Genomic DNA, 25,641 nt, shown 5'->3' with positions numbered 1-25,641 from the left:
ATAGATTAAATAGGTTTGGTTTCCCAGTTTTTCTGGTACAGTAACTTTTCAGTTCTTCATACTGGTTTTCTTTCCACACAAAATAGCTCCTTAAACGCCAACAAAATGCAGTTCTGAAATGGTTGTGTTCTATCTTTCCTATTTTTAAGAAATTAGCATGTGTGAATGAGACCAAACACATATACTTCTTATACCACGAGCCACTGGAAACTGCTAGTTGGTTCCCTGGCCATGAACTGAGTTCCATACACATTTCACACATATTTGAAATTCCTTCACAGAGAGACTCCAGCATGAAATTGCTGAATTAGAATCAACAAGATTTTGACTGTTTGGGTTTGTAGAGAGACAACAGTTTCCTGTGCCACTACAGCTATTCAGGATTAACACAACAAATCTGAAATGGATGTATTATCACCAATGACTACTATTATGAATGATTAGTACACTTATTTTGCAAACATTTAAGGTTTAACGTAACTTTCACAAGCTGTCCTTCCTACATTTCATGACCATTTAATAATAATAAAAACCCCCATAGGTGCATATATACACAATCACCCCCCCCCCCCCCGCAATTCATGCCATAATGAATTAAGTATTTTAGTGTCACAAGCCTAATTGTTGGTTTAGTTCATGGGTAGACAAAGTAAGGCCCTGGGGGCCGGATGCCTTCTAAATCCGGCCCGTGGACAGTCCGGGAATCAGCGTGTTTTTAGCTAAGTAGAATGTGTCCTTTTATTTAAAACGCATCTCTGGGTTATTTGTGGGGCCTGCCTGTTGTTTTTACATGAGTAGAATGTGTGCTTTTATTTAAAATGCATCTCTGGGTTATTTGTGGGGCATAGGAATTCATTCATTCCCCCCCATATAGTCCGGCCCCCCACAAGGTCTGAGTGACAGTGGACTGGCCACCTGCTGAAAAAGTTTGCTGACCCCTGTTTAGCTCCTACAGGCTAGCACAGGTTTCCCTCTAAACATTCTTTGTGAGCAACATGATAGCTGCTTGATAAGGACTTAGGCTGAGAAGCAATGGACACACAGGGGCTTTTTTGTCCCGCCTTGCACTGCAATCCATGAAGTCCCTGAACATCAGTTCCTATTGCCCAATAGACAGACTGTAGAGGATGCTATCAGAAGATGAAACTGGCAAAAACAAACAAACGCATGCTTCCTAGCACATGGAATTAGTTCCCAGCCTGTATGTCCCGTTTCATTCTTTATGAAATATTATAAAGGGTAAAGGGACCCCTGACCATTAGGTCCAGGCATGACCGATTCTGGGGTTGCAGCACTCATCTCGCTTTATTGGCCGAGGCAGCCAGTGTACAGCTTCTAGGTCATGTGGCCAGCATGACTAAGCCGCTTCTGGCAAACCAGAGCAGCACACGGAAACGCCGTTTACCTTCCCACCGGAGCGGTACCTATTTATCTACTTGCACTTTGACATGCTTTTGAACTGCTAGGTTGGCAGGAGCAGGGACCGAGCAACAGGAGCTCAACCCTTCGTGGGGATTCGAACCACCAACCTTCTGATCGGCAAGTCCTAGGCTCTGTATATTATATTATAATCATCAACATTTTCAAAAGTGAGTGTACCACAGCTTCCATGAATGCAATGGACATTTCTCCCTCCTGTAACAAGGCATTAACCACTCCCTTAATCAATCCTGCTAAATTTAATCAGCCAGTATGGACAAGAGTGAAGAGGGCATCTGGTAAGCCTGAGCCCGGTAACTGTCTTATCCACATCATCAGGGCCCAGCAACTGAAACTGATCCCACAGTCTGAACATCTCCCCCAGATATGTGCTCTTAACCTGATGCCACAATATTAACAGCTTTGCAATGTTACAAAATTATATTTCTATAATATATTGTATGCTGGTGTGTGCAGGGGGTAGAAGCCACTGTAAAATAATGTACCCATAAAAAGTATTAATACACGAGCTAACATTGTTGTCATCAGTGCAGACAAACATTAGCGCGTGCGCGCGTGCACGCGTGCACACACACACACACACCCCGAAAGTATGAAAGTAATTTTGTTTGATAAACTGTGTGCCTTGAAATTATAGAGAGAAAGAACGAACTTGTAAATCATATTGGTCAACAATATAATAGCATAGAAGGTAAATACAGTTTTGGAGCATATTTAAAAAAGGCAGTATGTAGCAGCTTCCCTGGTTGGGTCCCATTTGGAGCTCTGGGTCAGAGAACTGTCTTTAAGATAAAGATTAGCTGAATGTTTTAATCATCCCATATATAATTGAAAGCCTATGCATTCCAAGGTCTTCACCATTAAAATACACTGACCTCTCGCACACTATTCACAATTTGGATCCTTGCTATGTTCTGAACCCAAACTATTTGTTGCCTTTGTTGAACAACTGTTCGTTGAAAACAAGCTATTACTATAGGCAGCACTAAAACCTGTGTTTTAGACAACCAAAGTCTGATTAGAGTCACCAGCAGGCACTATGTAGAAACTGTGTTTAAATGACTGATCATCTAAAGATAGCAGGTGTAGATCACTGGTGGCTACAAGGTGGCTACAAGACGCTCGTAGACTCAGTACTCATATTCTTGGCTCAATTATTATTAAAGGCTTTATTCCAGAATTCACTGCAGCCCCCAACACAGATCTGGTTACAGATTACACAGTTTGGAAGTCACAACAGAGCACTAGGATACATGTTAAGCAGAAGCTAAGATGATGTCCCAACACTTGACGCATCCCCTGAACACCCTTTTTGAAGAGCTGGACGGGCACAGTTATTCACACACTTTCCTTCCCAATCAAACAGACACTCTTATGAGTAGGTTGGTTCTGCTTGTGCCAGAGCAGCCATCACCACATCTTTGGCCATGGAGGCAGATCCTGAAGCTGAGGCTCCAATACTTTGGCCACCTCATGAGAAGAGAAGACTCCCTGGAAAAGACCCTGATGCTGGGAAAGACTGAAGGCACATGGAGAAGGGGACGACAGAGGACTAGATGGCTGGACAGTGTTCTCGAAGCTACCAACATGAATTTGACAAAATTGCGGGAGGCAGTGGAAGACAGGAGCGCCTGGCGTGATCTGGTCCATGGGGTCACAAAGAGTCGGACACGACTAAACAACAACAAACTTTAGACTTGATTTCATAAACCTGTTACGGTCTACCCAGGGAAGTTTTAGGCTGATTGAAAGAGGGCAACTTTGTAGAAAAAATACCCCATTATCTGGTGGCAGCAAGTTATTAAACAGAGAAAGGACAGGCATACATACAGGGAACTACACTCTCGTCACTGGATTCCAGCAGCACAGGACTCAGGGTGGAGGCTGACACATACATTTTGTAAGTACTGTGTTTAAGAATTTAGTAAGTTCTACTAGGAAGAGGCAAAGGCCTAACCATTTCAGCAACTACAGTCCAAATTCTTAGATCAGTTACTTTGTACTGAAGATACAAGTGCTTTTATGCAGGAACAAAAAATTAAAATAGGATGCACAAAACCCACACAGCATGGTCCTTTCCTCTTCTGGTATTATATTTCTAGTTTGCAGATCCCATTCTTCTAGTTCTGTGCTAAAATGTCATGCCAAGAGCGGAATCTCCCAGATGAAGCTAACTGGCTTATTTTGGCATGAATTTACTAATTTACTTTGGCATGAGTTTTCATAAGCAGAAGCCTACTTAATTAGATGTATGAAGTTGAATAGAAATGCAGTGAGTTCATACTCACAAGATAAACCTTGTTAAAGCACACCAATTGTATTATAATACTGCATGCCCAAATGGCTACACAATTATATTACTAAAATATTTTAGACCAATTTCTCAGCCATGGTTAAACCATCAGGAAATGTTACATTTGCACTAGGCCCAAGTGAGCTAACTCTGAAAGATGGTGAATGAGAAGTGTTCCATGTAAGTGAAATTGCTCTCTAGGCACCTCTCCATTTAAAGCCTGTAAACCATGAAAAAACTGATAAATCTTTTGGCTTCCACATCAAGTCTTAGTGGAAATAACACAAAAAAGACAGAGTTCAAAAGTGCCAACTGTGGTTAATTTTGCTTTTGTCTGATAGAAAATAAAAATTACAAATATTTTCATTTACTGGGTTGAGGGGAAAAAAAGCTTCATTTTCTTCTGCATGTTGTTCTGTGCAAAACAGCACATAATGTATATGACAGGGAAGCACATAATGTATATGACAGGGAAGCTGAATTCAAAAAGTACCCTTCACATTATATCAACCCAGGGAAATTGATTGGAGGGCGACAGAAGGTAAAAATATAAATGCCAAGACAATAATTTGTATTATTTAGTTTGAAGATAAGAATATGGTTTTAAGAGAAAAAAGCATTAAATTAAAAATAGGCAAACAAAATTGTAAGCAAAATCTAAGTTGTCCAAAGGTCTCTGGATCAGTGATGGGGCAAATTTTGTCAATGGTATTAAAGAGAAGATTGCTTTGACTATGCTTAAGAAATGGCTACAGTCTCCTAAAGGTCTACTGTGATGGCAGGGCAGATAGGACTTGCCGCTTTGTGTCAGCTTTAAGCTTCAAAACTAAGCTTCCCTATCTAATTAACGCCATCAAAGGTCAACTGTGACTGTAGACACAAATTAATTATTTTGGTGTTAAGAAAGATTTCTCTATCGCTAACCTGCTTGGATAAACAACAGAAGCTTGACAGCTTCACAGCAACCTACCCACCCAATATGCTAAAATCCTTTACCAAAGGAATGCAAAACTGTGTTGTTGCATATGAAAACATACAAATAAAGGATGCTTAACCATACAAATTAAACTCTGAATCAATCATATGTCAAATAAATGTCCAGAAAACAAGAAGCCATGTTTCTGATTTAAGCAGATACCCATCTGATAGGATGCTATTTGTGTTAGGCAGAAGATAATACTTCTCTACAGCTTAAAGCATACAGAATGTTATAAAAAGCCATTCTACACCAAATAAAATTCTGCTACAACATACAGCCAATCTCATGATGTAAAACTGAATAAAGAGTAAAATACAAATCACTGGAATCCCCTCTCTGACCACAGTGCCACTCAACTGCATGGGATAAATCTGAACACAAGCTAGAAGCCTCTTTCTGAAAACACTGGTGGAATGTCAAAAGAATCCCCTTACACACCAAAAACGCCCTTCTCTTTAAATTACATTCAGATTTTTCTGGTACTATAATAACTTCTGTATGGAATTATTGCAGCATCCAAGTGGGGGAGTTATTTTATTATTTTTGGGGTTTTTGCTCCAATTTCAGGTTTTCAGTTTAGCACATCACAACACCACTTATATATGATGTCCTGGAATGTGACATTGCATATTGTGGGATATATGTGTAAAGGGGCCACAGAAGGGCAAGTACTAAAATTGCACCTCTTGTCTTAAGGCATCAAACAGATTTCCCCATGTTGTTACTAGAAAATGTCTCAAAGCATTACATTAAGAGAAGGCCAAGCAAATTGTATGATTTTTTTTAAAAACCTACAAGTTTAACCATTCAGAACCATTCCACTCCAGATATCTGAGAAATCCCAGCCTTTTTCAGATCCAATTCACCTGGCTTCTAGAGCAACAGTGGACAAAAGAACTGAACTTTTTACTACCAAATGAACCACAGGAAAACCTGTGACACTGTGCACATAGGTTATACAGTGTTCACATTAGCATAATTTCTATGAGCTTTTTCATGCATCGTATTTTTATGGGTGCATGTGAAACACAGAGAAGGAGAGTGCCTTCTCTGAAACAAACCCACAGCTATGGAATTCCATTGGATTTGCATCAAATCTCAACATTGCAGGCTTTTTAGAAGGCCTAAAGACCTACCTTTTTCAGTTGGACTTGCAGGCGTGATACTTGTTAGCTGGCTGATGGTCCGAAATATTATTTTTTACCAGCTAAGTTAAAAAATATATGTATTTGGCAGTTTAAAGTTTAACTTTTTTGTATTACTGTTCTTGTTATCTTTAGCAGTTTTTGACTGTAAGATGCTCTAGATAGGCATTTGCCCAGATAAGTGGCATAATATTCTGCATAGATATTTGCTTCACAGGCCGCAGAATCAGTGTGCCAGCACAGGCAGTATGTCTATGTGAACTCATTGAGGGATTATAATCGTGCTTAGGCTCCAGGACAAAGGATTCTCTCTACAGGACTCCACACTCCTCATCAAGAAGGTGGAGACTGAGAAATGTAGTCAGGCCAAGGGATAAAAGGGTTCTGTTGAGAAGAAGCACTCTCAAACAAGTGGTTTGCTCCCTGGGCTCTCTCCAGGGTCCTGAAAAACTTGTTATTGGTCTTGTTGTCTTCAGGCATCCTATTCTTTTTTTTTTTAATAATATCTTTATTGAGCAATTTTTTAAAAGTTACATACAAAAATATGACAAAAATAATAAAGACCGTAAAAGAAAAGGCAAACACAGATGAAAAGAGAAAGAAAAAAATAAAAAAGACAAAAGACAAAAAACATAGAAGAAAGAAAGAAAAAAAACTTACAAACTTACAAACTTACAAACAATAGACCTCCGTCCAACTCGGTTTAGGATTACATTATCTTATACTCTTTCTGCAGTTGTCAATACCATCATTCTAAAACGTGGTAGGTATTAAGTACCGTCTGCTGTTAAATTATTAATTCCAAAATTAACCTCCATATAACATATAAATTTATTCCAGTCATTTTTAAATTTTGCATTGTTGTGATGCCTAATTCTTTGTGTCAATCTCGCTAATTCTATGTACTGATGCAGTCTCACTTGCCAGTCTCTGATCGTGGGCATATCGGGGGATTTCCAGTTTTGCGCTATTAAAATTCTAGCTGCCGCCGTGGCATACTGGAAGAAGGTTTGGTCCACATTCTTTATCTCCTCACCGATCATACCTAAGAGAAACACCTCAGGTATTTTAGGGAAGTTATACTTCAGGCATCCTATTCTTGCTGATTCCAGCCTGAAGATGAAACATGCTCTCTGGACATTAATATCCAATATCTAGAATAACTCCCATGTTTGAGGCATTTGTAATAAGTGAAGAACGCTAATCTACTGCATATGTTGAAGTCTAACTCCCCCAGATATCTGATTATTTGCACCTCATCAGGTACTGCTGATCACTATGCCATGTGACCAAGGAATGTCACTACAGCTTCTCAGTGAATAACCTTCATTAACCCACCCAGACTGGCCATTGACTGTTCCTAGACAGCAAGATATATAACATGACTTCCAATCTCAGTGGAAAATTGCTTGAGCAACAAGGCCTGCCTGAGCTCTTGCATATTGTGTGTTTCTGGGTCTTGCTCTTTCACCCTGACTTCTAGCTTGTTCTCAAGTCCTGCCTTTTGATTTGCCCTCTGATCTCAATTGCTGTTTAATCCTGACTGCTCTTCAATCCCAACTCCTGGCTCCTGGCTCATCCTAGAATGCTGCTCATAACCCAGCACCTTGTTTAAGGACTAATTCAGAGTATGTTCAGGTAAGAAGGATACACTGTCACTCCTTGGATGCAAAGGATGACAACCTGAATTACCAGTACTTTGTGAATATTTTGATGTCTATCCAAACGACTTCCACATCAACCTGCCTGTGCACACTGGTTTTCTTCAGAGACCCTCTTCCAGCTGCCCCCATTCACAGGGAGGCTCTTCTGTTGCCTTATTTGCTATTCTTCAGGAGCTTAGAGAAGACCATTTTATTTTCCAGGTTAGGGACAAACCCTACCAATAATCATTAATTACCTATATTCCCTTCCTGAAACCCGATTAGATCAGTGAGAAGAGTAAGGGAAGCAGCTCTTCTTTTTTAAAAAGGAAAGTATAAGAAGAAAAAAATAAAATAAAAAGTGTTAAGGCCATCTTAAATACGGAATGTAGAATTCCAGGGAGGTCTGCAAGAAACAAATACTGCATCCAAAAGACAGGAAGCTCATCCTTGCCAATGAGTTCAACAGCTGACCCTGTCTTTTTACCAAAAAGAGGTGCTGTCTCCAGATGAAGGAACTGACTTTGGTACTTATGGGACAGAATAGACATCTTTAGGAAATGGTTTGATATGTCAAAGTTGACTCAAAACATTTGGATGCATCAGGATGAAATTCCAAATGGCACCCTCTCCAAATAAGCTAACGTAAATGAGAAAGACTCTCCTCCCTGGAAGAGAGGGGAGTGGTTGTGGGCGGGAGCCCGAGCTCCGCCCCTAGCAGGGGGCGGTAGCCCCCTGCCTCCCCCACTCACCTGGCTGGCGCACATGCCCATCGGCAGGCACGCAACCAGGTGCCTCTGAGGGGGCGTGTTCAGCAGCCTATGTGCTGCGGCGCCAGCCCCTCCTCGGCATCATTCTCCTCTCCGTCGTCTCGTTGCGAGTCACCCACCCTCCACTCCCTTCAAGCTCAGGGTCTTAGTTCCTTGGCCTTGCTATGGACCGTAGGTTGGTCGCCCTGGTTGTCCAGGGGGCCTGGTAGGAATTTTTCCATTTGGCATTAGGCTTCTTGGTTTTTTCGCCTACCTCGTAGCAATCGTCACAACTTTCGTGGTATTGGTGGGTAGGTTAGGCATTGGAATAATGTGTTGTGGTGTGTCGAAGAGCTAGGTGTGGCCATCACCTATGCCTTCAATTTTTGGGTATTCCGTTAAAGGAATCCGGCGGTCGTGTATTCTGTCCGATGCCTGCTTGACGGGAGGCCATGGCATGACCCTCGGTGACATCAGGGGAGAGCCTATAGTTGGATTAGCATCAACAGGCTCCACCTACTGGTGAATAAACCCCCTTGTTTTAGACATCCAATGCCTAAGCCAATACCTCTTCACTGCTGTAATCAATAAAGTTGTGGCCTTTTCTTGCCCATTAACCTTATATCACGTGTCCTTGTGTATTCATTCCACATTGCGGGGGTTGGGTCCTCGAACCACAATGTTCTGCTCTTTAACAGCAGCCCAGATCTATTGCATGAAACGCTCTATTGCAGTTTACGTAATGACAGGGCCACCCTGATACAGATACACTTAACCCAAAGAAAAATTCCAGCTGGAACGACTAATTTGTATGCTAAAAATATAGTAGAAATATATTTAGTATGGATCAGTAACACACTTGAAAAATATGTCTTTTCCCCTGTCACTCCCCACCTTAAATCAAAACAAAAGCAAAAAAGTTAGTTGAAAGAAAAAAATAAAACTGTTAACAGAACGTGCTGGGAAACACATGATAATTATAGATTTAATACTTGTCCACATTTTTACAAAACCTAGTAGATTCTTACCAGCTCTTGAGTATCCTGTGTTAATGGCAAAAATGTAGCTTGTAGAATAGAAACTTGGTCAGCACTCAGTTTCTGCCACAGGCTAATCAGAAGAATTACCAGTTGGGTGGCACTTTTTAACTTTGTGAACGCCTGGAACATATTGGCTTCATTTTTTCCAGCTGCATCTGCTAGAGCTATTACCTGCAAGAATTACAAACTTCTGTTAGGTATACTTTTACTATTCTCAAGCACTCACTACTAACATTACATTTGGCTAACTCTGAGTTTTCTTTAGAAGAACCTGATGAACTTTGCTTTCCAAAAACATAAGCCAGATAGAGTTTTGAGTTATTATTTGCCATCTTCTTGTGAGATAGAATTTAAAATCCATATGGTACGGTGATTAATCTATTAGTACAATCAACATACAAGAGAACCTGCATTGTCTAGATGTATACAATATAGTATCCCTAAGATTGATCTTCAGAACATTATGTAACATAATAGCCTTTAACAAATTGTAAACACTTGTTTTAAATACCACCTCTGATGGTAATCCCTGTGTAAACAGTATCCCCTCTGGAGTAATTTCCACAGCATGTCATTTATTTGTAAATTAGGTTATCATCTCAATTTCTTCTGCACAGAAAGAATTAATCCTGTTTATCATAACATTTTCACTAAGTCTATTTATACACATATTGGTTTATACAAAACTGTAGATATTTTTGGCATTTCATCAGTTCACTGATGTTTATAGCACAAGAATGGCTACTGGTATGCAAAGATTTTGAAAAGGAAATTTAAGGTGTGCTGAAGCAAAATGCCAGCTCTTTTCTTTTTATAAAATTGGCAGACTATTTTATCCCATTCATATACTCAGGACATCAGTGGAAAAACGCAATCGGAAAGAGAACCAAGGGAAGTGGGACTTTAATCATTGAAAATGTTCTTGTTCTGGTTCCACTTCCTAGACATGGCTATGAGGTAAAACTGAAACACAAAACCTACTGTTGTTTATCTTACAGTAAGGTTATAGACTATGGAACTCCATGTGTGCAACATATACATATTGAGGTGCAATGTTTAGAAAGCAATTTAGTTAACAATTTTTATGAAGTGAAATGAGACTGTTAACATCTTGAGCCTCCCCACCCATTTTGTTTCAGTCTGCCCACTAGCAGCCAGCAGATCCAGCCCGTATTTGGAGTAGGACTGTTTCTATCACCAGGAAGTAGGGTTCGTTTTTTCATTCCTATTTCTAACTTAGTGAACACCTCAAGGAAAGTTCCTTGCCCCCAAGGGAGCAGCTGGACAGCAGCTATAGAAGAGATGAATGCAAAAAGTTCTGCCTCCTTAAGTCCTGCTTTCATTTCTGTCTGCCCATTAACAGGCAGCAGCTTTTCAGAGCACCTGAATCTGGGTTGCAATTATTTTCTTCACCTGCAAGTGGTGTCATGTGCTCAGTCCTCGTCTAGATAACAACCAGAGGCAAGAGAGTCCCAAATGGCAACCCTCTTTAGGGTTGTACTGTGGTGCGTGCAGGAAAATTGTGGTGTTATTAGGACTTTTGCTGTGCATGGTCCATTGATTGTTAGGTCCGATTTTGAGTTCCATCTTGGAGCTAAAACTGGGCATGACCAATGAGAGAGTGCATTTCTGGGTGAGGGAATGGTGTGGCGCAATGATATCATGGAACTGGAGTGTTGGAAGGGAACACAAGGGTCAACTAGTCCAACCCCCTGCAATATCAAGTTATTTTGCTTCCCTTAGCTTGGAACCCAATGAGATCAGACCAGGCAGTTAGCTGCTACCTATTTTGCCAGTTGGTGTGTGTTGGCTGAACTCTTAAAACCTGTACCAATAGTATATTAATTCTTTTGGCTGAGCTCTTAAACCCATACTACCCTCTAGTGGAGATACATAGTTAGTTAGTTAGTTAGTTGGTTAGTTAGTTAGTTAGTTAGTTTCATTTTACTACCTTTCTACCTTAACTGTCCTTGGTAGAAGGTAGAAGCTGGTAGGCTTCTCAGTGCTGGGGGACGGACGGACACTTGTCTGTTTTTATTATATTGCTTGTTTGTCTTTAGGAATTGCATATTATTTTTTGGTTGGTTTTAACCGTTGCCAGTCTCTCTCAGTGGTGCATAGACACCAAAAGAACAGGGTACACATTTTTACAGAAAATAAAATTGAGCGGATAGGAGCTGTCAATGAATGGGGCAGCCATGAACATTTTCTTTGTCATGGATGGATTAACTGATTAAGCTTGAAGCTGAAGCTCCTTCAAACTTATACAGCAGGGGTCAGCAAGGTTTATCTTGCCTGGGCAGGATCGGTCCCACGGAGATCCCTGCGTGGGCTGGATCATGCGCACCTGTGATTTTCAGCATCTGCGCATGCACAGACACAATTTCCGGTGCCGCAGAAGCGAGTCCCCGCGCCACACTGCGCCAGTTTAGTGCAGCACATTAGGGGGCGGCTCACTTTGGGGGCAGCTCGTGGGCCGGTCAAACGACCTCTGCGGGCCACTTCCGACCCATGGGCCTTAGGTGCTGACCCCTGTTCTGCAGGTAAGGAGGGACAATTAAGATGGCTCTATCAAAATTGATTTGCTCAATGGCCCTGCGGGAGTATTTGACTGTAAACCAGCAGCTAACACAATATGTATGTAGGTATGTATGTATGTAGGTATGTATGTTTAAAAGATTATACCTCTGTTTGGCAAATATTAAATATTGATTTAACAGCAATGTAAATATCCAGGTGTCCGCTGTGGGTTAAAACACAGAGCCTAGGACTTGCCGATCGGAAGGTCAGCGGTTTGAATCCCCGTGACGGGGTGAGCTCCCGCTGCTCGGTCCCTGCTCCTGCAATTCGAAAGCATGTCAAAGTGCTCAGGCGGTAAGGTAAATGGCGTTTCCGTGCGCTGCTCTGGTTCTCCAGAAGCAGCTTAGTCATGCTGGCCACATGACCCGGAAGCTGTATGCTGGCTCCCTCGGCCAATAAAGTGTGATGAGCGCCGCAACCCCAGAGTCAGCCACGACTGAACCTAATGGTCAGGGGTCCCTTTACCTTTACCTTTAATTACTTATACTAAAATTTATATCTTGCTTTTTCCCTCCGAAGTAAAAAAACAAACCTAACAATAAAATTAACAAAAATCCCATTAAAACTACTAAATGAACATGAGCACTGCTTGCTTCCACAGATGCTTCATAAAGGAGTGTGCATGTTCCCACTGTATTCACAAATTACTGCAGAGGTAAATATATACTTAAGCAACAAAGAAATCTTGATAAGCATTACGAAAAACTATTCCTTCCAAATAAAATAAAGAGCATAAGAGCTCTACGTCCAAATACTGTATGTACTCAAGCCAAATAGTGAGGTAGAGCCTCAGCAAATTACGCTAAAGGGGAAGGAAGTCTCCAACTCATAAAAATCAGAGCAAAATTAATCCCAAACTTGTAAATGTGCCAGAATTACTCATGTAAATGAATTCTACAGTATATGAACACAGTTGCATCAAAGTATTGTAATTCTGCTGTTTAGTACTCATGAGTGTTTCACATACATGATGTCAATAATCTTTACATCACTCCTGCAAGGTAGGTCACAGTTGTTTAGCTGAGAAACAGTGTCTTGCTTAGGGTTATCTAGTGCAGGCATCCCCAAACTCGGCCCTCCAGATGTTTTTGGGATTACAATTCCCATCATCCCTGACCACTGGTCCTGTTAGCTAGGGATGATGGGAGTTGTAGTCCCAAAACATCTGGAGGGCTGAGTTTGGGGGTGCAATCAATGCGATACAGTATTTGAACTTCAAACAAAGAATTGTGTCTAACTTTCATTGTGATTTCTCTTACATTTGGTTTTATACAATGTTAATCATATGCAGAGAAGACACATTGAATTTAATGGACATGACTAACTTAGGCCCATTAATTTCAGTGGGTCAACTCTAAGTAAAATTACTTGGAAAGTAAAACAAACCAATATTCCTGCATTTTTCTTCTCCTTCCCCTTAAAATTTGATATAGAGGTCAAGCTCAAGAGGAGAGCTGGGTACCTGGAGGTGTCAGATGCTCACACCCATGTCCAATGTATGTGATGTGGCTCAGCCCGGGAGATTAAGACTTACACCTGGTGAATTTTATCTTATTTATATACCAGTGTTCAGAATAATTATCCAGAGACTTTTACAACGTAATTTAAAACAAAGCCCTGCTGTACAACTAGGCAATGACTTTCCCAATATTTGTGAAGTAAATATGTAAAGGATCAATGCTTTTAATTTGCCCCAAATTAACATTTAGGAATTATTGCTTTGTAAACAATTATCCCCAACGTTTTTCTCCTGCAATTTACATGAATAACTCTACAGCTTGAAACTTCTGTACAATTTCACAAGAACAATGCAGATGTCCGTTCCTTGGCACAGGCTTTTCTTTTTCTCTGTTTCAGTCATAAGGCAGCTTTTATAACAAGAAAGTGTAACATCTGACTTTGCTCTAGCTATGATGGTTGTTGCACAGTGTCCATCAATCCAAACAAAAGGACTTTAGCTCTCTACTCATTGAATTTCCTTTGTTTTACCTTAAGTTGCAAAAGCGTTTAAATGAAAGAAAGAACTGAAAATGTTTCTCAAGAGTAATCTATGAGGGGAACATTGTCAGCAATACAAAGATCAAAGAGGCAGTGAAACAGGCAGCCTATTTGGGCCTTTTTTTAAGCCAATCAAAATTTACTTGCCATTTATAACTTTTTTGTATATACTTTTCTGGCTGACCAAATTCTCAACTTGCCCATATAAACTTGTCTACAGTAAAGCAGATGCCAGCATGTTTTATAATATATATATATATATATATATATATATATATATATATAGGGAGACCCTTATAAAATAAATAAATAAATGGAGACACAATTCAAGAAAAAAATTGCCCTCTTCATCAAGGTTGTGCATTAAATTGGCCTATTAACATTTCACATTGCTGCTGGCATGGCTTAACTTCAGAAGTTTTTTATATATAAAACCCCTGAGGACTTCATCAACTTCACCCCCTAATACTAACACCAACAATGTTTGATCCAAAAATGCTCAGTATATTAAACTTTTTTTGACCTCTTGATGTCTAGATCAAATTATGGATATATTTGAAAATTCTGTTCAGAATTCTGGCTTGCATGCTATATTTTCCTTAGGCTTGCAGATATATTGATATTTCAGAAGTTGGAAAATGAAAGAGGAATTAGCCCAGTTGGATTCTTGATTCTGCGTAAAGAAGGGTGAATGGAAGCCCTCCTTCACACAGTGCATAGTTTTGTTCATTTATATATTTATTATTTTACAACGGTGGCTTTGGTGAGCCTGTGTGAAAAGAGCTTTTAAACTTTCTGCCAGGCCACTCTTTCTCCCATTCCTCACCTGCTAGCTGCAAGGTGGCGCCAAGGGTTTGGGTATACATGATTTTCATGTATACGTGGAACCCTTGGAACCAAACCCCTGCGTAAGATGTGATCGTACTGTACTGCCTAATTGCAACAGTCTTTAAGCTACACACAGCAAACTCAAGAAATACGATAGAGGTAAAATCAATTAGAAGCTAACTAAAAAAATCAGAACTGGAGCTTCTGGACCAGGTGCAAGGGTACAGTGCAATGGTATAATAGTGTGTTGAGGTTAGAAATGCATAAGTCATAGTGGCCAGAATATCCCCATTGCTTGGTTGGTGTGCCAGCTATGGCTGGTAAAAGGCACCCTAGCCCTAGCGTGAGGTCTCCTGAGCCTCCGGTGACAAAAATGGATCTAGGAGAACCCCTAAACCTGTTCTTTCAGAGGGAGAGGAACCTAATACAGAATGGGTAACTGGCCAGTGTCTCAAAGACATGGAACCACCCACCCTTTGTCCTCCCAGGGTTCAAGCTTAGTTTATTGGACCTCTACAAACCATCCATCCATTGTACCCAGACAGTGGTCCAGATTATACACAGAACTGCACATAATCGGCACACTTTTCCCCAAAATTCCTACTGACCTCTCCCAATGGCTTCGTATAGATGTTGAACAACAGTATTCAACTAAGATTTACTGCGAGTAGACCAACTAAAATTAATAAGCATGACTAAGTTGGGTCTTTTCATTTCAATAGTTCTACTCTTTCCCTTACCTTGCCCGCCCCGATCTGGCCACGGTGATCCATGCGACGGTCACCTCCAGGCTTGACTACTGTAATTCGCTCTACGTGGGGCTGCCCTTGAAGCTGTCCCAGAAACCCCAGCAGGTGCAGAATGCTGCAGCGAGGCTCCTCATGGGGTCTCTGCCATGGGAGCATATTCACCCAGTGCTTTTCCAGCTGCTCTGGCTCTCGGTGGAGTACAGGGTCAGGTTTAAGGTGCTGCTTTTGACCTTTAAAGCCCTTCACGGCCTAGGACCCTCGTACCTACGGGACCATCTCTCCTGGTATGCCCCACGGAGAGCCTCAAGGTCCATAAATAGCACCACCCTAGTGGTCCCAGGCCCTAAGGAAGTTAGATTAGCTTCAACCAGAGCCAGGGCCTTTTCAACACTGGCTCCGGCTTGGTGGAACGCTCTGCCTCATGAGACCAGGGCCCTGCAGGATCTGATTTCTTTCCGCAGGGCCTGTAAGACAGAGTTGTTCCTGGCCTTTAGCTTGGAGCCAATTTGATTCCCTCCCCCTCTTTCTTTTTTCTTTTTCCTTTCTCCTCCTGTGATGAGGCTGAATTTTAATATTTTAATGTTTCAAAATTTTAATGTTGTATTTTAATCTTGTTTTTAAGTTATATTCATTCAACTTGTTTTTATTATTGCTTGTTAGCTGCCCTGAGCCCGGCCTTGGCTGGGGAGGGCGGGGTATAAATAAAAATTATTATTATTATTACTCTGACTATAATCAAGAGTCTCCCAGAGCTACTTTTTGAACACCATCCTGTAGGCAGGAAAAAGAACCACTGTAAAACAGTGAATCCAATTAGAGCCAAGTCCAGGAAGTTACCACGGTTAATGGTATCAAAATACACTGAGATGCAGCAGCAAATATGCACTGCCCTTTGTCCTGCTTTCAACTCGTGTCATCAGGGTAACCAAGGCTGATTCAGTCCTGAAATTGCGTCTGAACCCAGACTGAATCTAATCCAGATAATCTGTATCCTCTGGATCAGGGGCCAGCAAACTTTTTCAGCAGGGGCTGGTCCACTGTCCCTCAGACCTTGTCAGGGGGGGCGGACTATTTTTTTTGGGGGGGGGAGAACGAATTCCTATGCCCCACATAAAACCCAGAGATGCATTTTAAATGAATGCACACACTCAACTCATGTAAGAACACGCTGATTCCCGGACTGTTTGCCAGATTTAGAAGGCGATTGGGCCGGATCCGGCCCCCTGGCCTTAGTTTGCCTACCCATGCTCTGGATTATGTCTGAATGAGATTTCAGTTAGACTGATGTAAACAAAACATTAATACGTAGCATAGCTTGCCTTATACAGGCTATGTGTTCCAAGTAGGGGGAAAACATTAGAATTTTACTATATGTAACTCTCCTTATTAATGAAAAGACAATGAAGGGTTTTTCTTTTTCAACCACTCTATTTTTAGAGTTTCATTGGTTATTTAACAGTGCATCCAAAAAAAAAAGGACAGTCAGACCACTATACAAATTAAGTACCTACTCAACTAACCCATTTGAACATATGGGAGCCATACCACTGGGGAGGGGGCGGGTGTGTGTTTTCATTATCTATAACATATTTTTCTCTCCCTGGTGACAGCAAAACTATCTGCTCACTACGCTGGCACATCTTCTTGGCTTCAGACAAGGAAGAATGATATCACCTAGGAGGAGGAAGAGGAGATCCCACATAATCAGGCTGCAGCAGAGCAGTTTGTTTTGCTGAAAACAAATACTCCTTGAATATGGAGCACTTGACTGCAACAATAATCAAAGAACAAACTGAAGAGAAGGAAGATGGAAAATGCATATCCAACTCCAGGTTTATGGGTGTTTTGCTGACACCTTTTCTTTTTGCAATACAGTGGACACTCGGGTTGCGAACGTGATCCGTGCGGGGTGCACGTTTGCAACCCGCAGCAATGCGTCTGCGCATGCGCAGGTTGCGATTTGGCACTTCTGCGCATGCACAAAGCGCGATTTAGCGCTTCTGTGCATACGTGGCCGCCAAAACCCGGAAGAAACCTGTTCCGGTACTTCCCGTTTTTGGCGGGTCCGTAACCCAAAAAAAACCCCGCAACCTGAAGTGTCTGTAACCCGAGGTATGACTGTATTTATGTTGCCACATTTAATAAAGACACTTAAACTATAGCAGAGGGCTACTTCATTCGTTTTTGTTGTTTAGTCGTGTCCGACTCTTCGTGACCCCATAGACCACAGCACGCCAGGCACTCCTGTCTTCCACTGCCTTCCAGAGTTTGGTCAGACTCATGTTGGTAGCTTCGAGAACACTGTCCAACCATCTCGTCCTCTGTCGTCCCTTCTCCTTGTGCCCTCCATCTTTCCCAACATCAGGGTCTTTTCCAGGGAGTCTTCTCTTCTCATGATGTGGCCAAAGTATTGGAGCCTCAGCTTCACGATCTGTCCTTCTAGTGAGCACTCAGGGCTGATTTCGTTAAGAATTGATAGGTTTGATCTTCTTGCAGTCCATGGGACTCTCAAGAGTCTCCTCCAGCACCATAATTCAAAAGCATCAATTCTTTGGTATCATTCGTATACATTATGTATTTCATAATGCTTTGCAAAGTATTTATCTGAACGTAAAAATGCTGTAAACTCCTTACGGTATGATTCTTACCATGTCCTACTGAACTTGGGTTTATTCTCAGGTAAGTGGAATTGGTATGACAGCTTTAGTTAGATAAAACACACATCTGTGTATGCCTGCAATGTAGGCAGCCACCTAGACCTGAGTTTTCTTTTTCCTCAACTGGCTTCCTTCTTGTAACCAGCCAAGCCTCCTAAGTTTTGAGTGCCAAATCCTCTTCACGCTAGACTTATTTAAGTTTTCAACATATGTATGCAAACAAAGCAAATAGCACCAAAACCTATTCCCACTGAGTCTCTGTTTCAAGAACCAGCAAGACTTTTAAGCAGATGAATTCCATGTTTTCAATGTGTAGTTTTAAAAAACATTAATGACATGATTTGTAGCACTTCAACAAAAGGCAAACAAACTATAAAGATAGCCCTCTGTATATTTTAAATGTATTTTTCAACCAATAATAATGTTGGTTTTCAACCAATAATAATGTTATGTGCACTCTGAAGACTGATGTATTTTAGCTTTGTGACTGTGTCTCCCTCTGATACCCTAACATTCTGTGGCTCAACTGTTTTGAACACTCAGTAGATCCTAGACTCTCACATGTCTTCATTAGGTAATTTTGAGGTTATTCTGTTTTTAAATTCAACTAAGATACTTCCGTGAAGCTAAGATACTTCCGTGAAGTGTAGAAATCACTACCTTGGTTTTAGGTGGCCTTGTTTTGCTTCTAAACCTAAGTGATCACAGAATCACTGAAGTTTGGCATTACCGGGAATAATTGTAACTACTAAACAGAGGATTTCAATGTTTTCTTGGATAAGCTTTTATGTGTATAAAGGTAAAGGGACCCCTGACCATTAGGTCCAGTCGTGACCAACTCTGGGGTTGCGGCACTCATCTCGCTTAGCCAGCATGACTAAGCCGCTTCTGGCGAACCAGAGCAGTGGTTTAACCCAGAGGCCAGAAACTGTCTAGAATCAAGGGCAATTTTTTCAATATTGATTTTACTTTCAAATATTTCTTTAATGCATGAAGTTAGCAAACTATTGATGCAAACTATTAATTTACTATTAGTAAATATTTGTGGTTTTTAATTATTGGGATGGAACAATAAGCTCAGCCATTTTCTCTGTTGAAAATGGGGAGCTAGGCTTAAAACTGAAGAAAAATCTAAGACAAAGCTTTAGTTATGCTTTAAATCAGTTAAAATATTCTTTTGTTCACTATATTGTGTGCTTACACATTTGTGTTTTTCTTATTTAAAAACTATGATATAAATGAAGATGAGGAAGAAAAGGTATAGGCTGACTTCCTAAGAAAACTATTTTTCCAAATTATTAACAAATGTTTTACATTATTTTAGCCAATATTAGCTTTCAAATGAGACTTAATTTCATTCTAGAACAAGACAAAGTGTTCAAATTATATTTAATTAAAAGTCTGTACTTCCATATAGCTTAAATTAATTACACAGTTGAGTTAAATTCAATATATTTGTTTTGGCCAAGGATGGATAAAATAAATAAGGTAACTTTGCAACCTCTAGTGCACAGTGGATTGACCAATAAATGTGTCTGATGTGTAACAAAACACATATTTTTTGATGTACCAGAAAACTAAACAAAGCTATTTATACTCCGGCTTGATTGTTGGGTTAATACATTTCTAAAGTTTCCAACTTGGTGGAACTTGAAAATCTGCCCTGGATGATACACTCTGGTAATTTGCTACGTATTTCAAGCCAGTTTCTTTTGTTAAGGCCATTTCCAGTCTACTTTCTATAGTTAATCATTTGAGTAGATCACGGTACTCAACTTGCACACTTTCTATGAATGGTTGCCTATGTTAGACAAAGATAATTACTAGTAAGGCTACAGTTGGCCTAAGAACTGCAAGTCCTCCGTTTTGTATCTGTAAATTAAATCTGATCACAAAAGGGAAGCTTATATGTGGGAATTAAAATTTGTTTCCTGTTAGACATGGACTTATCCAGATGAGATTTAAAAATATGCCCAAAGAATAGTTAGCCAGTAAATATTTTAAGACGCCAGTAAAATCATCTCTCTGTATGTGCAAACCAGACCAGACTGAATACAATCTTTCTGAAATATATTCTATATTGCCCTTTATATAGCCCTCCTAGACATTGGTTCCTGTCTTTTCAGAATTTCCCAGAAGGGCAATTGGAGCAATTTAAATGGATGTGTGCTGATTTAGACAAGTTTGGTAACATTGTCTGTGCTGGTCGTGAGAAAGTTAATGGCTACTTTTTTGTCCCAAAACAATATAATACCCTCAAAGTGTCCCGATTTTCCAGAGACAATCCCAGAATTGCGGAAGCCATCCAGGCTTCTTATTTGATCCCAGGATGTCCTGATTTTCCCCACCAGCACTGCTGCCACTGAGCTCAGGGTGAAGGATGAGCTGGTGCTTGTCCCGAGCAATGGCAGTGGCGGTGATGGTGCAGGAGCTTCCCATTACCTCTCCATGTCCTCTCTATGGCTGCCGCTGCCAGCCTTCTCCCTCGGCCAACTCATAGCAGCTTCTGGAGAGCAGGTGAAGAGGAGGAGAGGCTGCCAAGGCTCAGCCCTGCATGACACTCCAGCTCTGATGGGCAGAGACAGAGGGCAGGGCTGCCCTGACCGGGAAGAGAGAGAAAGCACAGTGGACTCTTGTTGTTGTTGTTTTTAATAAAATCAAAGGAGAGCACAGGGGAGTCTTGGTTTTTAAATGAAAAATGCTTTGTGAGTTCGCATCTTCTGATCTTGCCCCTTTCTAAAATGTATCTACAGTGGTGCCCCGCAAGACGAATGCCTCGCAAGATGGAAAACCCGCTAGACGAAAGGGTTTTCCGTTTTGGAAGCGCTTCGCAAAACAAATTTCCCTATGGGTTTGCTCCGCAAGACGAAATGTCTTGCGAGTTCCTGCGGGTTTCCCCCCCCTTTTCCCCCCTTTTCCTAAGCCGCTAAGCCGCTTATCAGCTGATCCGCTGATAAGCCGCTTATCAGCTGATCCACTAAAAGCCGCTAAACCGCTAATAGCGCTAAACCGCTAAGCTGTCAATGGGCTTGCTTTGCAAGACGAAAAAACCGCTATACGAAGAGCCTCACGGAACGGATTAATTTCGTCTTGCGAGGCACCACTGTATTGGTGTGTGTTTTTATTTTTGTAAATCTACCAAAGAATGAAATAAAATTCGGGTTAAGGGGTTTTCTCAGGACAGTGGAGGGCATGTATGCTGTGTCCCCTTGGCATAGTGGTGATGGCACCTGCCCTTCTTCTGATAGGAAATGCTCTGTAAGAGGGCACCAAAAATGGGGTTTGAAAGATGGTCCGTTAGGGCAGAGAGTAAGAAATGTCCCTATTTTCATCTGAGGAATGTTGGAGGGTATGCAATGTTGACAGTCAAGGGGATGATTTGATTTATTTCCATATTTTTAGCTTTATTTCTGTTGTAATGGCCTTGGCTACAAGTAGTAAGAATCTGTCTGATTATGTGCTTTTGAAATATATATAGAAAGTATATATGCATATAGAAATGTAGTTACTACCTTGTGTTAAGTTTCAAAACCAAGGTACATGGTGAACAAATTAGCAAGACCAGGCAGATATTTTAGGAACAGATATGTTTTGTAAATATTTTTACTCTATCCGCAGTTGATTTTAGTCCTTAATTATTGTTTTGAAGTATTTCCAATATATCCTGTGTGCAATCCCTGCAGTTGAAACCTCAGGTCTTTTCTCTAGCCAAACTAGAAATAGTATAATTTAGAGAGTGCATATGTTTTATTTCATTTTCCAGTAAGAACTCAACACTGCAATAAATTTAAAAAAAAAACAACCTTTAGAACTTCCAAGTCCTCTCTCTCTCTTAAAACACTGAAACAGTAAAGGGGATAAAGGGTTGTATCCCATGCTGTGTGGGCCGAGTTCTGCTTGAGCAATAGGACTTTCCCTACCTCCCCTCTCCCTAAAGGTAAAGGTAAGAAGAAGAAGAGTTTGGATTTGATATCCCGCTTTATCACTACCCGAAGGAGTCTCAAAGTGGCTAACATTCTCCTTTCCCTTCCTTCCCCACAACAAACACTCTGTGAGGTGAGTGAGGCTGAGAGACTTCAGAGAAGTGTGACTAGCCCAAGGTCACCCAGCAGCTGCATGTGGAGGAGCGGGGAAGTGATTACGAGTCCACCGCTCTTAACCACTACACCAGACTAACCATTAAGTCCAGTCGTGGACGACTCTGGGGTTGCGGTGCTCATCTTGCTTTACTGGCCTAGGGAGCCAAAGTTTGTCTGCAGACAGTTTTTACAGGTCACGTGGCCAGCATGACTAAGCCGCTTCTGGCGAAACGCTGCTTACCTTCCCACTGGAACGGTACCTATTTATCTACTTGCACTTTGACGTGCTATCAAACTGCTAGGTTGGCAGGAGCAGGAACCGTACAACAGGAGCTCACCCTGTCGCGGGGATTCGAACCGCTGACCTTCTGATCAGCAAGCCCTAGGCTCTGTGGTTTAGACCACAGCACCACCCATGTCTCTCTCCCTAGACATTCCCAAATCTGCTCTGGAGTTTCCCTCAACCCTCTAGGGCAGATTTTGAAGGGGGCGTTGGAGAGAAAATAAGTGGAGGGGGAACTTCAATTGGTCTGTAAAGCAAGATGGGCGCTGCAACCCCAGAGTCATTCACGACTGGACTTAATTGTCAGGGGTCCCTTTACCTTTACCAAAGGTGCATTCCTCCATTGTCTCCTGAGACAGATGGATGCCAACTCAAAAACTTTATGGGGGCCTTTGAAAAACATGCTCCTCTAAAGAAGCATGAACTACTGGTGCATTCAAAATTGCTTACTGGGTTTAATGGCTACAGTTGCAAGGTGGGTTGTTGTTATTGTTGCTTCTTGTGCCTTGAATGGGAAAGCAAATCCAGGCTCCATTAAACCAAGTCAAGTGGTTATCTGAGGACTCACCAGATTGATTTTCAGCATGATGAAGGAATATACAACATTTCCCTACTTAAGATTATGAGAACAACTTCCTTAGATTGCCATTTTAAATATTTATTTCTGTTAAACTCCTCATTTAAATAAATTTAAATAAATTTCATGACTCAACAACATCTTAGAAATCATACAAGTTATCTAACACACTGAAAACCACTTATCAAATGTATAATGTATGGGAAATGGCTGCAGACTGCTAAAGACAGACTTGGTTTTTGTTGTTTTTAGAGTGTTGTAAGAGAATGTTTGAGAATGTAATAGAAAAGATTGGAGGAGGGATAGTAGAAGGGAATTTATCCATCAGCACACTGGTATCTTCTGAAAATAATCTTCTGTGAACTTTGGAAAGTAGTCTCCATTTAATTTTGGCAAAGCTGATGGAGAAATTAGCTTTTATGTTGCATGTAAGGACTGTTGTTCAAAAGAGCAGTGTTACTTCCACATTTTCACAGAGAAAAAATATTTTTCCTCTTGATTCAGGGTTATTGTCCCTTTTACAGAAACTACCCTTTCATTTTCAAAAGCATCCAGAATAGTCAATTTCAGACCAGAAAGAGTGAATTAGCACAAGGACTAATTTTCCTAGCAATAACAAAGCATTAAACGTGTACTTTTAAGCTAAAATAAAAGAACAGAGGAATGCTTGGGTGTAAAACAACAAATTAAGAACCTGCTTAGGCGTGTAAAGTAATATAGCTGCTACAAGAGCAACAGCAGGTTTTCATGAAGTGACAACTCAATATTAAATTTGTCAGACCAACTTGTTATTTTTTAAATGCCCAAGACTTAAGACCTAGCCATGCAACTTCAAAGAGAAACTCTTCACAGAAAAATTAGTTTCCTAACATACCAAGTGTAATTTGAAGAGAACACAACACTATTAACTAATTAACTTAAGTAGAAATGGGATCAGCCGGTCTCCCCCCCTGTGCAAGTTTGTTTTGGTTTTATCTTTGTCCTGTGTTTCTGCTCTGACTGGCACTGCTTTCAGGTCACTGTAATCCACAAAGAGCAATTTAGCCAAGGAAATCCACACCCATACCTAAATTTACTCCTAAAATATGTCCTTTGATCTTTCTTTCCCTAACTGCAGTTATAACATCTTCAGTTCCTCTACAGCCATTTGCTGTGACCTTGAGAAGCAACCAAAATTCCAGCCTACAAATGCTTATTGCAGACATGTGGTGAGAAAGTGGAGAGCTTGTGGAATATATTTGATATCCTAATTAGAACTTGCAGCTAACAAAAACAAAAAACACGCCCATAAACAAAAGCACATGCCACTGATTCTCAATTAGTTCTCCCACTTTATTTAATGACACTTCACTGAAGTGAATGGGCTGGATATAATTGCATAGAGCTTTGTTGAGTGCCCATTGAGACATTTAATGCTAATAAAGGTGTCGCACTGCAGCTTTAGATTTTGCCTAATAGTATGCTGTTTTTCTTTTTTGACCAAATCTGAAACAATAATTCCATTTCAAGCTATTTCACACTCTGTCAATTTATTTATTTGCCTCAAGAAGCTTTTCACATGGTTCTTTTCTCAATGCAGCTCGCAGTGCATGCCTTAGATTGTAATTTTAATTAGTTAAGTAACTTAAGTGGAATCTACACACATATAAAAAGCACTGTGAAAATGCTTTTAAAAAAAACATTTTTAAAAATACATTGAATTTTGCATAGCTCACTGTCGCCATCTAGTGTCACATTTGTATATAGCAATTTACAACGCATTTAAAACATTTTATTTGCAGCTGTATAGCGGAGTCCCAAGTATACTAAAGGCTTCATTGCAACTTCACCGCCAAAGAAATTGAGTTCCTGAAAGCAGTGGACATTTGATTGATATATTTGGGGAAATGATTGCAGTTTACTGTGGTGTTTAGAGAAAGTAAGGGTTAAAGCCATATGTGCTTTAGTAGCTAACATTGAAAGCTACTTCACATTGACTTCACTTCCTAACATTGACTTCACTTCCTAAAATGGCATCAGATTTCTTATTAAAAATTACATATGATTTTAATTATGGAAATGATTACCAAACAACATAGTGTAAAGATTTAACTGGAATGAAGTATGGTATAGAAATGTAGCACTTAAGAAGCCAGAGTCGCTACTGGAATATACACTGAATACTCATATATCTTCTTAGTAAACTCAGCTGATTCCCTTCCCTGCCGAAATTGCTCTACAGTGAATATTATAAACACAATTTCATGAAATAGAGGCACCCCTTTAATCAAAAATGTACTAAGCATTCTTCACCAGCTGCAATGCCAACAAACCCTTTTAAAGTGTAGTGAGGTAGTACAAAAGAACTACAACTTCTTGACATTGTAATCACACTTTTCTGCAATGTGGCCCGATTTGGAGAAACATATTTTGGCTTATTAAGCCTTTGACTATAAAAGCCTCCAGGATAATGATGGGAGCTGTTTTTAGGTTTTTGAGAGATGCAGAAGATCTGAGTTTATCAACCCTTTCCACCTTCCCTCTTCCTTCTCCCCCATTAACATGATTCATCAACATAACAAAATAGTGTTCACAGGATGATTTTTGAAAGGATTACATATA

General features: G+C 40.6%; 1 protein-coding gene across 5 annotated transcripts in view; it reads right to left on the bottom strand.

Moving 5' to 3' along the window:
• BBS9 (Bardet-Biedl syndrome 9) overlaps positions 1 to 25,641 on the bottom strand; it is a 227,669-nt gene that overhangs the window by 130,567 nt on the left and 71,461 nt on the right. For all 5 annotated transcript variants that reach the window (XM_081834757.1, XM_081834760.1, XM_081834759.1 and 2 more), the window contains exon 19: positions 9,278 to 9,460. In XM_081834757.1, coding sequence (XP_081690883.1) covers positions 9,278 to 9,460 — 183 coding nt within the window. The remainder of the gene's footprint in view (positions 1 to 9,277; positions 9,461 to 25,641) is intronic.

Source organism: Podarcis erhardii (assembly GCF_964252035.2).
Source record: "Podarcis erhardii genome assembly, chromosome: 12".
Taxonomy (NCBI): Eukaryota; Metazoa; Chordata; class Lepidosauria; order Squamata; family Lacertidae; genus Podarcis; species Podarcis erhardii.
Note: the sequence above shows the minus strand (reverse complement) of the source record. Positions and strands in the feature narration are given on the sequence as shown.